The sequence below is a fragment of the Orbicella franksi genome, chromosome 4 (assembly GCF_964199315.1).
Source record: "Orbicella franksi chromosome 4, jaOrbFran1.1, whole genome shotgun sequence".
Lineage (NCBI taxonomy): Eukaryota > Metazoa > Cnidaria > Anthozoa > Scleractinia > Merulinidae > Orbicella > Orbicella franksi.
The window spans coordinates 22,703,807-22,721,390 of NC_138148.1; the positions used below are offsets into that span (position 1 = coordinate 22,703,807).

Here is a 17,584-nt window from a genome sequence, read left to right on the forward strand (position 1 = left end):
TCGCTAAGTATTTCAGCATTTGAGTGAAACATTGAGTACAAAAGGTTGGAGTTTTCTGGTTTTTTGCTTGGTACAGATAAACATGGCTCAGAGGTTTCTGAAAACCTAGGAAAATAGCTTAACAAAAACATGCAGCAAAGTCTAAAGGATTTTTTCTTTTCTTTGCTATCAATTTCTTCAAATTCAGTGGTGAAGAAAGACTACTTTCACTAATATGTCAGAGAGTGCATGAAAATTTACCCCTGAATTTCTATTGAAATTTTTCATCAAAACATTCAAACCAATTGGAACCTGAATTTTGTCACAACTTCTCTAGAGTGACGGAAATTATCACTTGTATGTTATTTCAATAGTAATTGTGGAAATAAGTACAGTCAAACCTCCAACCACCTGAAATGTCAAGCCTAGGTGGTCACTTACAGGAGACAGTTGCTTCTGAGAGCTTGGACCATATTGGGTCAAAATTTTGCCTCGTTAGCATATGGTAACTGCAGAGACTTACCCAATGTTTTTAAATGTTTTATTCATGTAAAAACTCAATTTTGAGAAAAAATCTGGTACTTCCCATTGAAAAATGCCCGTCTCTTGTGTTACCCAGAAATGCTATAATGTGACAACACCATATTATCCACTTTCTGCTCTATTATCTCTCAAGTGGTCGCTTACGGAAGGTTAAGCACAAGAGAAAATTTCAAACTTTAAGAGCAAATGTCACCAAAAATCAAACAAAATTTAAATTTTGATGGCAGAAGTTGAAAAATCGTTTTTTGTCCTTTTTTGTCCACAAGTAACTCTTAGGTGTTGTGAAATGTGATTAGCTCAAAGTGCTTTAAATTTGAAAAAAATCAAGAATTTTCACCGAAAATTAGAAATCTATTAAAACTTAATTTGCATTCGCCTGTAAAGGAGAACCAAAATGTATCGATACTCTTTGTTGAGAGACAGAGTATTCAGCTATCAGAAACAGGTTATAACAAGACTTGAACACCATTCGAGGAAAAAACACAAATGTTGAAAAAGTCCCTCAGGTGATGTTTCCAATTAAGGAATAAAATTCAGAGATTTTTTTCAACATGTGCCAGATTCTTCGAATTTTTGCCTTTGCAACACAGTTATGTTGTTGTAAAACATGTATTAAAATCAGCTTGGGTTGTTCTTTGAGTGGTCTTTGAGGCCTGGCTAAAAAGCCCTGATTTTACCTAAAACACCATGAAAAGTAAACAATGGACTGGTGTGTATTGGCATTTAAAGTGGTACTATGATCAAATTTTTACCCCTCAAATTTTTAGGTGTATCACATAGAGTTCCATGAAAGAATAAAAACGCGGTTTACCGTTTTCAAATATCTGCATTAGTTCTGGAGATATTTAAGTTTGAAAAATGTGTAAAATATGCAAATGAGATGACTGGTGATGTCATACACTCAACCCAATATTATATTAAGTATACAAATAGAGCCATCTCGGTCAACTTACAGCGGAATCCATTGAAACTTGGCAGGCTAATAGTTCTACAGGAAACACACCTACGGCTATAAAAAAATTCTGTTCCCATGGCAACTCACTCTTTTCCAGTCCCCACCAACTCGATTTCACTATGTTAGTGATTTTCAGCTTGAAAAACATTGAACGAGGACAGGAGTTCAAGCTAACATATTTATATGCCTGCTGGATATGAGACACCATACGAGACACCATTAGCAAATATCAAAATGGAATGCCAAAGGTGGCCAGAAAAGCCTTTAATATTGGGGAGGTCTGGAACCCAGTATGTTGCCTATCAAAACTGTTAAGCTTGTATGGTGGAGCACATTTAGTAGAGTCTTACTGCAAAGAATCACACATTTCTGATACAAACTGGCTGAGATATCTTTCTTTATCATATTTGATCAAAATTTGGTTGAGTGTATGACATCATCATTTGGCTAATTTGCATATTTTAAAAACTTGAATATCTCAGGAATGAAAAGAGACATTTGAAAATAGTAAACAGCATTTTTCTTCTCATAAAGACTACTTGTTTATGTTTTAAAATGGGTTACATAGGAGAGATGCGATTTTCATCATAGTACCATTTTAAAGAACTTGTTCTATTAGTTCTCTGTATTGAACACTTTTATGTTGTTTTAAAACATGTCTCAGAATCAGCTGCAGTTGTTCTTTAAGTGGCTTTTCAGGTGCCGCTGAAATAACCAGGTTTCACCAAAACCATCCGCAAAAAAGGGAACAATAGGAGGGATGCATATTTAATTTGGTTTTTTCCCCAAGTCATCAGCCGGGCAAGTGTCCCAGATGACATACTTGCCCTGGCAATATTTTACTTGCCCATTTAATAGGGAAGAATTGCAAGTGAACAACATGTAAATAGAGGGTGCTTACCACTTGACAGAATGAACCAGTTGGGATGACCGTTGAATAATAGTTAGGGTTTGTCCAAAATCAGCAAACCAACCAAACGAGATGGCACTTACAATTTGCAGTTTGATATCTCATAATTGTTTTCGGCTGATGAGAGACTGGAAACTAGAAAATTTACCAAATGCTAAGGGAATTTCCGTCATTCAGAGGACCACCTCTGGAGGTAGTCTACAATTGCTGGATGGGTTTTCTGGAAAATTACTGTTCCATTTGACTTTCAACCTAAATTTCTGGATTTTTTGCTAAATGGTAAGTGTAATGTTACACTATTCAAGAGCACAAACAAGAGGCAATAAAAATGACGAACCGTCTTTATGAGAACAACAACTCCATGTTTAATTCAACATGGCAAGCACACAGTCAGAGTGTCATGTGACTTAATACATGTCGTCACACCTTTCCCTTTTTCACAAAGGCAATAGTTAGGATTAACCTATGGACATCCAAGACCCTGAGCCCAGACCACCCCTTCAAAATCCAGACAAAATGGCCACTTGAGTGAACTCACACACCAGTGTTAAAATGTTTCAAGATTTTAATGACTTCCCTTTGTCTTTCTGCTGTAAAAATTCACAGAAATACTATTTAAGTGTATAATAAAGATTTACTAAATCAACTTTTATCTTACAGATGTGCAAGATGCTTTCTTTTAAAAAAAAAAATGAAACTTGCCAAATCCAGTCAGCATGGCATCCTTTGCAGAGTTATGTACAGTGCCCATCAGCTTTCAGAAAAATTTAAAATAGAACAACACACTTTTTTACCCTCATTTAAGCAGGATGTTGCATAAAAAAGGATCTTATGAAATCCTAGTTGAATATAGATGAGGTCATCTCTCCAAGAAGAAAGAAATCTTTAGCTTTTAAGCACAATTCAATTTTGAATTTGCCTGCCATTGCTGACATCACGATACATCATAAGACACAACTTCACAAGCATTTATTTGCAAGTCAAGACCAACAAACTTGATATAATGCTTCAATTTTAGTTCTACAATGAATCGAGAATACATCAGCAATGCAAATTCATTTAGTTGTTCCAATTATAAACAATAAATGTAACTGCTAGAGAATAAATGTGATACCGAGGAAATGCATTGTGTCTATAATACAGGCAACAAATGCAAGGAATTGTTGTACTTGTACTATTTCAATATAATTCTATATCATCTTTAGACTGAGATGGAAGGTAGAAGAGTTTCTTTTCAGCAAAGATAAACACAGCACAGAGTTTTTCAACCACTTGAAAATCAGTTCACAAGAAGGCTGCAGCAAAACTGCAGGGATTTTTTTCCAAATCTTTGTTGTCAAGTTCCTCAATTCAACTGTTAATAAAGACTGCTTTTCACAGTTAAAAGAAGTTGCAAAGTTTTCATACATGACTTGGAGTGAATGCTGAATTTTTCCACTTGAATTCACATGGCAAATTTTTTATCCAAATATAAGGTTGAAGTAGCTTGACACCTCCATTTGTCACAAAATCTTGTATACTTGTATATAAGTAAACAAATGATTTTCCCATGCAATTTGGAATAAATTAGCACTCATGAATTTTTCAAAGACTACAAATTACACTTGCCCTACAGGCTCGTGCATTTTTTTGTAGTCTTTGAAAAATTTGGTTGTGTTTGTTTATTCCAAATTGCACTTGAAATCCTTGGATTACCTATATAAATTTCACCCAAATCATGTGATCATCTATGCAAATACATTCCATCTATAATCAAGGAGAATTCAAGGATTCTCTAGGCTATGGGACCCCATTTGAAAGAAAAAAGGTTAATAATTTAGAAAGGTGAAATAGGGTTTTTTTTTTATAGACTCCAAAACGTTCAGGTCTTTTACAAGGGTGTTCCTTGCTGTACCCACGGTGAATGGAAAAGGGTGAGTGAAATATACACATAAAAGTAGACAAAAACTGAGGTCTGATCTACATTAATAAAGACCAAATTTAGGTAGTTCTACAGCGTAACAATTTACAATGTTGCACACTAGTGTTATACAGTGCTGTGCAAATGGTGAAGCAAACAAACTTTGCCCAAGCCTTAAAGTTAAGGACTTTTTTCAGAACTTTTTGATGAAATTGAAGGAAACTTTGTTTCAAGCAAAAATTTAAATGAGATAATCAGTAGCCAGAGTTCACTGGGAGATCTGCTGTTGGCTAGCAGATGATCGCCTTGGGCAAGCATAGTTGAGTCATTGTGGTGTAGTTTTGCCCTCATGGTCTTGCTTTGCGTAACTTTGTCACTTTTGCCTTTGGTTTGCCAAACTTACACTTATTCACCAGATTATTGTCTGCTGCTAGGTCAAGAGTGCTGTGGTGTTATCTTTCTGTGTTTGTTTGCGGCCATTTGCATTCTTTTTGGCCATCATGCCTCCTTGTCGTACCAGAAAAGTTTGGAGAGCTCTTTGCCGCCAGTGTCTTCTACTCCAGTGTTCACTGTTTCGGTCACAGGTAATGTCTTTTCGACAACTGTGCAAGCATCTGGTACTCCTGCTCCTGCCTCCAGATCCTGGGCATCCATGCTTCAGGAATTTAAATTCCACTATCCCTGTTGATGTTATTAGGGTGAAGTCTTATGTGGATGGCTTCCTTGATGCTACGTGAGTACCAGTGAGGATCTTGATGAACTCTTCCTCGAAGGACACCATGAAGAAACACCTGTCATCTGTACTTGTTTCTGATAGATATCCCACCTCTTTTGCACAAAAGATCACAAAGACAAGAACAGCCCAGGGAAAGGAGTCCATGGCAGAATTTAAATCCACCGCTCTTTTACCTTATGTCCAAGGAGTGTTGGAGTCTCGTGTTTGTGTGTGTGTGCATGCTTGTAGTGTAGCCTTTCACATTTATTAACATAACTGAGTACACTATGGGTAATAAAGGTTATGAAAAAAAGGAGTATCAGAGTCTCTCTGCCTTTGCCTAGAACAACAAGGCATTCACGTCTTCTTCAAGCCTGACACAACACTTCAGTCACAGTTAGTACGACCAAAGGACACCATTGACCCAGCTAAAAAAGATGGCATAGTCTATAGGATTCACTACAAGTGCGGCAATGTCTATATCGGGGAAACATGGGAACCTATGCAGGAGAGGATCAAAGAACACAACAGGGATATATGACTCACCTGTACCTATGTTCTGCCTTTTCTGAACACGCCCACGAGACCGGCCACTACCCGATTAAAAAGGTCAAGTTTATTGATCGAGATCCTCACTGGTACACACATAGGGTCAAGGAAGCTATCCACATAAGACTTCACCCTCATAACATCAACAGGGATAGTGGAATTGAAATTCCTGAAGCATGAATGCCCACGATGAAAAAACATAACAACAGGAAAGCAATACAACAGTAGACCGCTGAGGGAACAGCTACTTGTCGGAACAATGGAACATTGGGAGGTTCAAAAAGCATCAACCACAGCAGACCTTCATGATATAGATGGTGTCATGTAATCAGTCAACCTCATCAACTGAAGAAGACCAGCAGTAAACAGTTGAAACGTCACGATCTACATCTCAAGTGACTAAATCGTGTGACGAACGATAATACACTTTATTATAACTGAAAGAATGCCAGAAATGGAAAAAGCACATTGAAAATACCAAATGGTTGAGTTTGAGGCCCCTGGCAATTTTCAACAGGGTTTTTCCATTTCTGGCATTCTGTAAGTTATAGCCCATAATTTTATGAAAGGTAGGTCACATGATGGCCTAACTGCAAAGGGCCTATTATATTCAACAGTTCAGATTGCACGCCTTCCAGCTGGTAAGTTTTCTGCTTTGCAAGAGGTTTTCTCCCATTCGTCAACCTGCAAATGCTGTACTAAAAAAGAACTTCAATCATTGATTGGTTGGTTGTGTCATGCTTGCATGGTGGTTTGGTTAGGTTGCACTTTTCTTCACCAAATGATTGATTTATTGTTCTCCTTCCACAATGATTATTATCCAAGGACTTCACCTCGTTTTGGTCAGTGGAACAGAATATCCTTTTTTCCACCCTTGAGTCTTTGCCTGACTTTTGTGTCTGTTCTAATGTGTCTGGGGCTATTGGTCTTGGTGCTTTTATGGACAATGAACAGTTCAATGGTCGGTGCTCTACTTTTCAATTTCCACTGTCCATTGCTTACAGGGAACTTTTTTCTGTTGTTTTGGCGGCTCATGTCTGGGGTCTTGGTTGGTTTGGCAGGCGTTTCTTGTTTCATGTTGATAACGAAGCTGTAGTTCACATTCTTAACTCACGGAGATCTCCAGAGCCAAACATTATGCTTTTGTTGCATAGCTTACTCAAAGCTGCAACCTGCTTCAGTTTTATGCTTGCTGCAAGTCATGTTTCAGGAAGAAATAACAGTATAGCTGATGCCTTGTCTCACTTCAATTTTCAGGCCTTTCATCCTCAAGGACCACATGCAAAGACGTTTTCCAGTCCTCATCCCTCCTCAGCTCTTAGCCCAGTTTTCCATTGTGATTTAGAAGCTCGCTGCCTTTTGTTCATGTACCGAGGCCTTGCTGCCTCAACATGCCGCACCTGTTATTGTGCTCAGGAAAAGTTTATAAATATCTGGGTAGTGACTGGACAGCTTAGCCCCTAAGGTTCTCCATGCCCAGCCTCCGAATGGATCCTCTGTCTTTTTGCTACCTACCTGGCCAACTCCCTGCAGCACTCTTTTATTAAAGTATACCTATCTGCAGTACGGTCTCTTCATGTCTGTCATGGATTTCCTGGCCCCTTGGAGAACTGCATTCAGCTTCAAAGAGTCGTCAGAGGAATCAAGCATTCTCAGGATGCCTTACCTTCCAAGCCAACAATTTGTGATAACATTCTTTGCATGATTTACTCTGCCCCCGATCTCAATTCTTTTGATGATGTTATCTTTTGGGCTGTTTGTCTATTAGCTTATTTTGGTTTTTTGTGGTCTGCCAAGTTCACTGCCCCAAACTTATCGGCCTTCAACCTGAGCCTCCATTTGTCCGTGTCTGATGTTTCTGTGGACATTCCCCTTAATCCATTGTGCATTCAAGTTTTTATCAAAGCTTCTAAAACCAACCCCTTTCGGAAAGGGTTTAACATTTTGATTGGACTGGGTTCACCACCTTTGCGCGCTGTCCAAGCTGTCGTTTCCTACTGGGCATGTCATGGTAACTGTCCTGTCCCCTTGTTCCTTTTAGAAAACTAATTATTAATGATCTTCTGCTAACTTGCTCATTATTCACAGGCAGGTTAAGAGCCATTCTCGTTTCTGCTGGTCTCCCTGGTGATTTTCCAGTCACAGTTTTCAAATTGGAGCATCCACTTCTGCCATGAGGGCTGGTGTTCCAGATCACCATATCCAGGTCCTGGGCTGGTGGAAAAGAGATGCTTGCAAACAATATATTAGAACCCTACCTTATCTTATAACTTGCAGAGCCAAATCATTGGTGGACTAGTTCAATGAGTGTCGTTTAATTTAGTGAAGTTTGCTTGTTGCTTCTGTTAGCACCTTTGCCCTGTGCTTGTTTTTGTTGTTATTATTGTTGTTGTTGTGTTTTTGTTTTGTACCTTCTTGTTTTTTCAACAGGGAACGTTACTTGCTTGGCTGTTGCCCATTGCCCTCCTGCTGGTTGGCATTTCTTGGCTGTCTTGCCCTGCTTGGAGGGGGTGCCTCCCTGCCCCTTTTCTGCATACCTGGAGATTCATTGTTTGGAGGGTGACTGGGTCGGCCCCCATGGTTGCCTTCCATTGGGTCCTCCTTTCTCCAATCACTTACAATCTGTCTTGGAGTTCCTTTTTCTTTTGGAGGTGACCCGTGGGAGTTTGCGATGGTTATCCCCTTTATTTGAATTTTGTCAACAATTGCTCATTGCCCGCTTTGCTGTCAACCTCCATTTGAATATTGCTTATTGATAAGTTAAAGGATCTTTTGCCAAAGTTTGGAGACTTGTTGTTTCTACTGATGCAAATTATCTTACAGAATAAAGAATAAAGGCAATCAGAGCACTTATTATATCGGCTTCCTACACCAGCCATGTACATGTAACAAATCATTTATACAGTGAAACCTGTATTAAGTGGACAGCAGCTTGAGTCCCTAAATTTTCCTCCCATATTTACTGTAAAATAAACCTGCATTCAGTGGACACCTCTGTTAAGCGGACGCAGAAACCAATATTAAGCCATTTTGTTGCACAAAACTTGCAATAAGCAGACACTTCAAGGGTACTTTACTTCTAAAGCTTCAGCTGAGACTCCTTTAACATTGTTCAGCATTGTCATTTTAAAGCTAAGTGATTTTTCCAGATTGATGCATTGACTGACTGAACATTATGCTATGAGCAGTCTTTGATCTTACATTGTGTTACAAAATTAACTATTGTTGCACAATATATTAGAACCTGTTTTAGGCAGACACCCTGTATTAAGCAGACACTAGTGAGGGTCCCAAGGGTGTCCACTTAATACAGGTTTCACAGTATGTCATTTCAACTTATTTAGTCCGTTTTGTGGGAATATTGGTTGAGTTCTTTTCTCACAAGTTTGTGGACAAAACACAACATCAAGTCCAATATTCTCCAAAACAGAAAGATGAAGCAGATATTTCAATCAAGTATTCACTATTATATCTTTTTGAAAAGGAATTAATGCAGCTCGGTACTCCATCAGGTTTCTCAGGTTGCTTTCAGGAAAGTTAAACTCATAATTTTTTCAAAAACAAAGGGAAAAACATTTTGCTTAAGGTTAGCATAGACCTTCAAGGGCTAATTTTTCCATAAAATCATAAAATGTATTCAAGCAAAGTTGAAGACAAGAGTTTCAACCAATTTCATCCGTGCACTTGTATTTTGCTACTACATGTATTGTTTATACTTGCATTTTGCAATTTCTCACACAGAGGCCTTCGCTTTTGTTGATTGTGTGGATCTCATTAGGGTGATTTTTCACACATTCCACATGCCCAAATTTCAAGGCAAATGCAAATTGCAAGCAAATTTCCCACTGCCTTCTTTTGGCACATACAGTGATTGCTGTGGAACTACCTGTGAATTTAGTCACTGATATCTCACGTGGCTGCCATTTCAAACACTGCTTTCCTCTGCTTTCCCCTGCTTTAGAGAATCTTTTGTTTTGCTTTTTCATATTCTAGTACAATAAACAGGCCAATGAATTATGCATTTATTTTTAATATATAAATATCCATGCTCAGCTCCTCTATCTCACTGACTAGGCTTGTTGAATGGCTATTCTGCCATCGTTTCCCTTTTTCCCTTTTTACTTTCTTTTCTATTTGTCTGTACGTGCCTTAGGCCCTGTCCACACTATGTGGGAGGAATTTGAAAACGGAACAATCACAAGTCATTTTGGATTTGTGTTTGAGGAAAACTCAGTCAGGAAAATCACATGATTTGTGAAGCCATCATGAACCCATGGTTTTTGAAAAAGTCCATTTTCAAAATCTTGCTGTCCACATGAAAATGGAAAGCTGGCATTTTCAAACTCCTCTGGTTTGAAGAGGGTCTTCAAAAATCTCTGTTTGTATGACGGATTAGTGTGGATGGTAGGCCTAAATGTGCATAGAAATAAAGCTGCTTTTTTAAATTTCTCCAGCATAGTGTGGACACTGCCTTACAAAACAGAATGGTAGATTAAATTGTTATTTTCAGATATTTCAGCTTTTTAGCTTTCCAGTGATATATAGTTAACCATGGTTTTCTTTAAAGTAGTGTGCATAGAAAGATTTCCCTGGAACGCACCTGTGAAGGTCTACAGTAACCTTAGCCACCGGACCTGGTATTTTGTGAGTTGTGAATTAAAGTTGCAAGTTGTTGAAACATGGAGTTGCAAGGTACAAATTGCAGGTTGGAAGTTAGAGATTGGAGTTTCCTTTTTCCCAGCTCTAGGGTTCTCCCAACAAATTTGAAGTGGAGAGTGTTTTGTAGTTGGTGGCACCAAGCTTTTTCAGAGGAATGAGAGAAATAGATGAGGACCTATCATTTGGGTTGTAATCAGTCACATATGAAGCATTAAATTATTTCATGTCAGTATTGTCATAATTATTCGTAGACATTTACTTTACTAAATACCATATAACTAGAAGTTAATCATGAAGTCTTGGTTGCCACAATGAACACTGTACCGTTCAAGCCTGAATTTTTTTCAGGCTTTAATTTCACAACTGCTTAAGTTGTTTGTATAACTGCGATGATCAATTATGTCTTCATATCTTTTTCCACAGTTTAAATATATAATCTTTCATATATTTGTTTGCATTCTTCACCATCTACGGGTATACATGTATTACGAACTCTCAACGTGACCAGCTCCCAGTTAGCTTGATACCTAAGTTGGTAGAGCACTGCACTTGTATTGCAAAGGTGATGGGTTCATAACCTGTTCAAGCCTAAATTAATTTTTTTCAGGCTTTAATTTTCACAACTGCTTATTTCCAGTCTGTACTGTGCACTCTCAAGAGTATGTTTGCGTTTTTTGTTTTGTTTCATGTAAAACATCACAAAATATAAACATTTTGCAACTACTTACATGAAGTAAATTCAAAGTTTCAAAACAACCGCCATTATTAATGCAAAGCAGTTGAAGCTTTATGCTTCGTTCTTTCTCATATCACTTGATTACACAACTTCACACCGATAAAAATCAATGAAGCTGTTGGAAAAAGAATTTGAAAGGCCTCAAAGATAAGGCCTGTGGTTCATAACGAATAACATTGATTTGCATTCCATCAAGGGAGATTTATAATGTTTTTAAACATTAGCGTGCCGAGACTGCGCTGTACTGGAAATCATCTTTAAGTTGCGTGTATAACTGTGATAATCAATCATGTCTTCATATCTTTCTCCACAGTTGAAATATATAATCTTTCATATATTCACTTTCATATAGTCTTTCTGTTCCCCTCCCCTACCCACCCCCAACACAATGTTGATGTTCTTCCATCCAAAGTAGACCCATTATTCCAACATTGCTTTGGGGCGAGGTCGGTTTGGACATTTGAATAATGACTTCCCACTTCAAAACATTTCTCTCATATAAAGCCTATAAGAGTGAATGGCTTTGACAGAATGCTGCGTTACATACTGCACGTTGCAATGTAATGCCACAGAAAGGTATTAAGAGACTCTATAGGGACCAAATGAGATTTAACAAATGTGGCGCAAGCTTCGAAAAATGGACCCCTTGATATTTCGCCCAGAGATAACCTATGGTATGCTAAGAATCGTGATGTGAATCTTAGGTTCTAGAGTGTTTACATTTTTGAGAAAATTACGCAAAAGCGTTGACAACCCATGAAGCCAAAAAATCACAGAAATGAGGTCAAATTTCATGATCAGATAATCAAACTCACGTGAAGGCACATAGCAAATTATTGCTTTCCATAGTTTATAATTTTATTTAAGAGGTATTGCTAAGCTGCCTTGATGCTATTTTAGACTTACAATTGTAATTCTGAATTCCTTGAGACCAAGCAAAGAGAACCAAAATTTCTAGACTTTGAAAATCAAAAATTCCATACCATTTTCAAACATCTCAAAACATACTCGGTATTATGAAGAATTCTTTCAAAATTCAAATCCAGCAAGTACAAGAGCTGGTTTTGAATGTGATATAATTTTTTTCTTGGCAAAAGTTATTTCTGAGGCGAGCGGCCCCATGCAAGTTGACCAAATTTGACCTTTTGAAGAGCAAACCATTGAAAGACCCTGTCATTTCCCATTAAAACTTCCCAGTAAACCCAAGATAATACTTCAATGACAGCTTACCTTCCAAATGGGTCTTTGAAGGCAAATAATTTTGATGTTCTCAGTTAATTTTTCCACTGCTTTGTTGCTGTGGTTTATAATTTAGGGTCATATCTTGACATCAAGCTCGTACGCCAGACAACTTCCCATTTTTCTCCTTAGCGCACTCAGCTATTGCTCAGTTCAGCGGGTAGTGGAAAATAGCTAAGAGTTCGTAACCACACCCTATTCACTCCCCCTAGTCCCCTACCCCACCCTTGTGCTAACTTTGAATTTAAAGTGAGTGAAAACAAAATGTATTTGGGGTAAAGGACGGCCCATTCCAGTTTTTTTATTAAAGCAGGTGGGGGGGAGAGGGTGACTGGAAGATTTTGAAAACAAAATTGCACGGGTGCAAGCCAGAAAACAAATTTCCTGCAGAGTGCAAACTTATATAAATCCCTGCAGCATCTTAGTGAGATGGATTCAAAGGAGAAAGTCTATATGACAGAGCTTTTGTGTTAGCAAGGGAACTAAATCTTGGACCTTAGTGCTTTGAGGGTCTTGACCATATTGGCCACCAACTAGCTGCTGAAATGAGCAATTTCTCTCCATCTTCCAATTTTTCAACTGATGACTCAGAACAAAATGACTCAATTTTGGCAGAAGTAAACACATGCGTCCTAATTACTCGGGATGCCAAATTGTAAATAATGTTTCATTTCAAAGTTTTTTTTTTTTTTTTTGACAAAGTGAGCGCTCAAGGTTATACAATACACTTCAATAGACCTAAACTCATTTTCCTACACATATCTTTGTGAAGTTGTAAAGATTTTAATCCAGTGGAGTTTGTTCCCGTAAAAAGGTTTGCCGAATTTAAGAAAAAGTTAGGAGTCTCGCACATGCTACCTTCACTTGTCAGGCAAGCGATCGAAAAGATTTTAAAAGATAACAGTTCAAACGCCGAGAGAATTTTATATTTAGAACTTTTTTAGAGGTAAACAAACCGTTTGCCACAGATCTATTTGCGTTTGGTAATTATCTGTTTTAAACTTAGATCTTTCTCAATGGCAAGTCCCAAAACAGTTTTACGTGCTCTTTGCTCGTACGCAAAGAAACATCTGGTGCGAACCCAAAAGCAAATCATTTTCGGTTTCCAAAGCGATGGTTTTCGAAGATCATATAAAAGGGTGCATATACTTCTGCATCAAAAGGTATCTTGTTGAACATAATTCCTGAAAAGTCAGATGCGCCACGAAGGGGACCTATTTGCGTGTTCACCTGCCATGGGAAAATTGGTAAATAATATTAATACAAATTACAAAAACTCGCTTTGCGATCAGTAACTAGTTCTTTCAGAAAAATATTACTGTTCCATTTTATCTAGCTTTAGGAAATTATTAACAATAGACCTGCCCAGGCATTTGACTTTTGGAGCTAAAACTAGATAGGATTTCTAGTTTGTTGCATAATCACTAGGAAATGGGAAAAGTAAATGTGTTGCGTGTTTATACACTGATTCAAAGTATTGCATACAAATAACTCTCCTTCGAAATAGGCTTGTAATTACAAATAAAAAAGTTACAAAAAACCAAAACGAAAACATTGTATGCTAGTAAGGAAGGAAATGAAGAAATGAGCAAGAGAAAGACAAAAATATCCACATGGATGTATTTGCGGTGTGTGATCACTTAGATGTAAACATTGCGTGACATCGATGTGGGTCTATTTTTCAGTTCAATTAGTTCCTTCACTTCTTCCCTCTTTTCATAAGAAATATTCAAGACAAAACTTAATAGATACCCAGAGGATGCTTTATATGCAAGACATAGATCCAGGTCATGCAAAAATATTGCACAAGCCAGAGAAAGGTGACACTTCGAAAATGCCATAGCCATGTGAAAAGGCTGGTGGTTGAGCACAGCAGCAAGACACAGGAAAATTAGCGAAGAACATCAAAATCATTTGCCTTCAAACACCCATTTGGAAGGTAAGCTGTCATTGAAGTATTATCTCAAGTTTACTGGGTAGTTTTAATGGGAAATGGCAGGCTTTTTCAATAGTTTGCTCAGAAAGCGAGCTAAGGCTAGTCGAATTGTTTACATTGCCTGGTTAAACAAATGTCTTTGATAGGTCAGATTTGGTAAACTTGCATGGGGCCGCTTGCCTTGGAAATAACTTTTGCCAAGAAAAAAATTATATCACATTCAGCTCTTGTGCTTCCTCTGGAATTTTTGATTTTCAAAGTCTAGAAATTTCAAGGAATTCGGAATTACAATTGTAAGTCTAAAATAGCATCAAAGCAGCTTAGCAATACCTCCTAAATAAAATTGTAAACCATGGAAAACCATAATTTGCTATGCGCCTTCATGTGAGTTCGATTATCTGATCATGAAATTTGACCTCATTTCTGTGATTTTTTGGCTTCACGGGTTGTCAACGGTTTTTCGTAATTTTCTCAAAAATGTAAACACTCTAGAACTTAAAACTTATATCACGATTCTTAGGTTGTCTCTGGGCGAAATATGAAGGGGTCCATTTTTCCGACCTTGTGCCGCCCCTCACATGGTGGTTAGGGAGAGTGGCTCTCCAGTCATCTTTTTGGAAGTGCGCAACTTCAGAAAACAGCTAAAATACAGGCCAACTTCAGCAAACTTCACACGAAAAAGAATACCATGATTGTGTTGATTAACTGGTTACTGCCTAGCTTCACTCAGATGCTAATACCACAACTATTGACAAGAACAAATGAATTGTGGCTGAAAAATGAACTTAGGCATAAAACTCTACGATGTGTCCTAAGTACCTAAAAGTACTTGCTTTTGGGAAGCCAATGGCTACAGGTCGCTCCAGTTTCTCTTGCCTTGAGATAGAGCTGTTTTTTGGTGATTGTCCAAATGTCACAATCATTGGCCGAAAGCTGCATTCCAACGGGAGTGTTCTCTTACATTTTCTCCTGCTCATAAAGTTGCAAACCGCAAAAGAGTACATGCGCACTTGAGGCACGTCTTGATCTTGTATTGAAATGACCAGTATTCAGAGCATGCTTGAAGCAGTGATACATTAAAGCAATTCATAAATATGTAGTTTTGGATTGATGCAGGAGGATCAATCAAACAGAAAACACCCGGGAGAATTTTCACCATTCAATGGCATCTAAAATGTATATACTTTTTTAAGTTATTTTAATAAATAACAACATTTACTTACATCAGGGTACAATACATTACGTTACTAACAGACTACTACGGAACTACTTAAAGTGGTACTATGACAAAAACCGCATTTTTACTATCTAAGCCATTTTAAAACAGAAACAAGTGGTCTGTATGAGAAGAAAAATGCTGTTTGCTATTTTCAAATATCTCTTTTCATTCCAGAGATATTCAAGTTTTTTGAAAAAACAAATTAGCCAAGTGACAACACCATCTACTCAACCAAATTTTCATCAAATATGATGAAGAAAGATTTCGGCCAATTTGTATCAGAAATGTTTGATTCTTTGCAGTAGGACTTTTTTCTACTAAACATGCTCCTCAATTCAAGCTTAACAGTTTTGTTGCCATGGCAACATACTGGGTTCCAGACCTCCCCAATATTGAAGACTTTTCCGGCCACCTTTGGCATTCCATTTGATATTTGCTAATGGCACCTCATATGCAAGATCCAGCAAGCATGTAAATATGTAAACTTGAGTTTGTGGCCTCGTTTAATGTTTTTCAAGCTGAAAATCACTAACATATTGAAATCAAGTGGGTGGGGACTGGAAAAGAGTGAGTTGCCATGGGAACAGAATTTTTTATCATGGTAGGTGTGTTTTCTGTAGAACTATTAGCCTACCAAGTTTCAATGGTCTGTGCTGCAAATTGGCCAAGATAGCTCTATTTATATTTTTACAATAACTGTCTAATTTCTCGTGTGCTGATTGGCTCATTTTTATCATCAGTAAGAGTACAGACAGATAAAATTTTAATTAGTGCAAGCTTTCGAGTTCAACTTTCAGCTGTCAAACTCTCAACTTTTTAACCAATGAGATTTTATGGACTTTTTAAGCAGCCAATCAAAAAAGGAGAAAACCTATTGACAATGTTCGTGTCATTTTGAATAAAATTCACTTATCTTTGTTTACAGCAAGTTACGTCGTCTTTTCCCCTCATTTGCTCCTGGCATTTGACTATTTGGGGTCGTCTTATTGGAAAAACAAATTGATGTCAGTTTTTTTATACGTCTGTCTTCTTATTGATGATAAATTTCATCATAACATTGTCAAAGTTTACTGTGGAACCACTTTTAACATATGTGTATTCACTGGTAAGCTATGAAGATAAAATGATCATTACTGTGAATCTCAGCTAAATTATTAATCTATTCTCTGGCATGCATGGCTTTGTTTTAAAACATATGTTGCTCTGTACTTGAGCAGAAAATGTGACAACTTGTCTTGCATGGATCCCTCTTCCATCTTCTCTATCCCTTCTTTGAAGGCTCTAACTGCTTGTTCTGCCTGTCCATTTGAAGCTGGATGTTATGGCGATACTTTGGTGTATTTGATGCCATTTTTTGAGAGGAAATTCTCAAATTCCACACTTGTGAAATTGGGACCATTGTTGTTGACGATGGTTTCTGGGAGACCATGGGTCACGAAGATTTCTCTCAACTTCACTATGGTGGCGGCTGATGTTGTACTTCACATTATGTAGACATCCATCCACTTGGAATGTGCATCGATCACCACTAAATACATCTGACCCTTATATGGGGTGCACATTGATTATGCAGGGCCATATAAGGGGTTGACAGAGTTGACCAGGTTGACCGGGCCACTCCCATGGGTGGAGTGGTGCTTTTGCTGGGGCCTTCTAGTGCAGTTGGCATTGCTGACACCTTTTAACTGCATCTTCTGACTGACGGTCCATGTTTGGCCACCATGCATAATCACATGCAAGGGCTTTCATCCTTGATAAGCCCGGATGGGCTTCATGAAGCTCGGCTATGACTTGTGCTTGTCCTTGAGGTACTATCACCCTGTTTCCCCATAGAATGCATCCACTTTCTATGGTTAATTCTGCTTTCTGGCTCAAATATGGGTGTAACTGCACATCCTGGCAGTGGTATGGCCATCCATTAAGTGTAAACTGGTGCACTTTTGAGAGAACAGGATGGCACCTTGTCCATTCTTGGATATGACGTGAGTTGATTGGGGTGTGGCTCAGATGTTCTAAGAGCAAAACTCTCTCTCCAGGTACAGGAACAGACTCTGGCATCTTGGACTAGGGGAGTCGACTTAATGCATCCACACTGGCATTTGTGGTCCCTGCTTTAAAGGCAATCTTGTACTCATAGCTGTTATATAAAGTTACCAACATATTTTTAGACATAATTTATATAGTGAGGTGTGAGAGAGTATAAGGCAGAGTTACTAATTAGTAAATAAAATGGTCAAATATTTT

The 17,584-nt window shown here is 38.0% G+C and overlaps 1 protein-coding gene across 4 annotated transcripts in view; it reads left to right on the plus strand.

Moving 5' to 3' along the window:
* LOC145484909 (nuclear RNA export factor 1-like) overlaps positions 1 to 17,584 on the plus strand; it is a 257,953-nt gene that overhangs the window by 218,917 nt on the left and 21,452 nt on the right. For 3 of the 4 annotated variants that reach the window (XM_081463536.1, XM_081463537.1, XM_081463538.1), the window contains one exon: positions 4,237 to 4,300. In XM_081463536.1, coding sequence (XP_081319662.1) covers positions 4,237 to 4,300 — 64 coding nt within the window. Of the gene's footprint in view, positions 1 to 4,236; positions 4,301 to 6,808; positions 17,581 to 17,584 lie in introns of those variants that run through there. The other variant, XM_081463539.1, reaches the window with a different exon arrangement.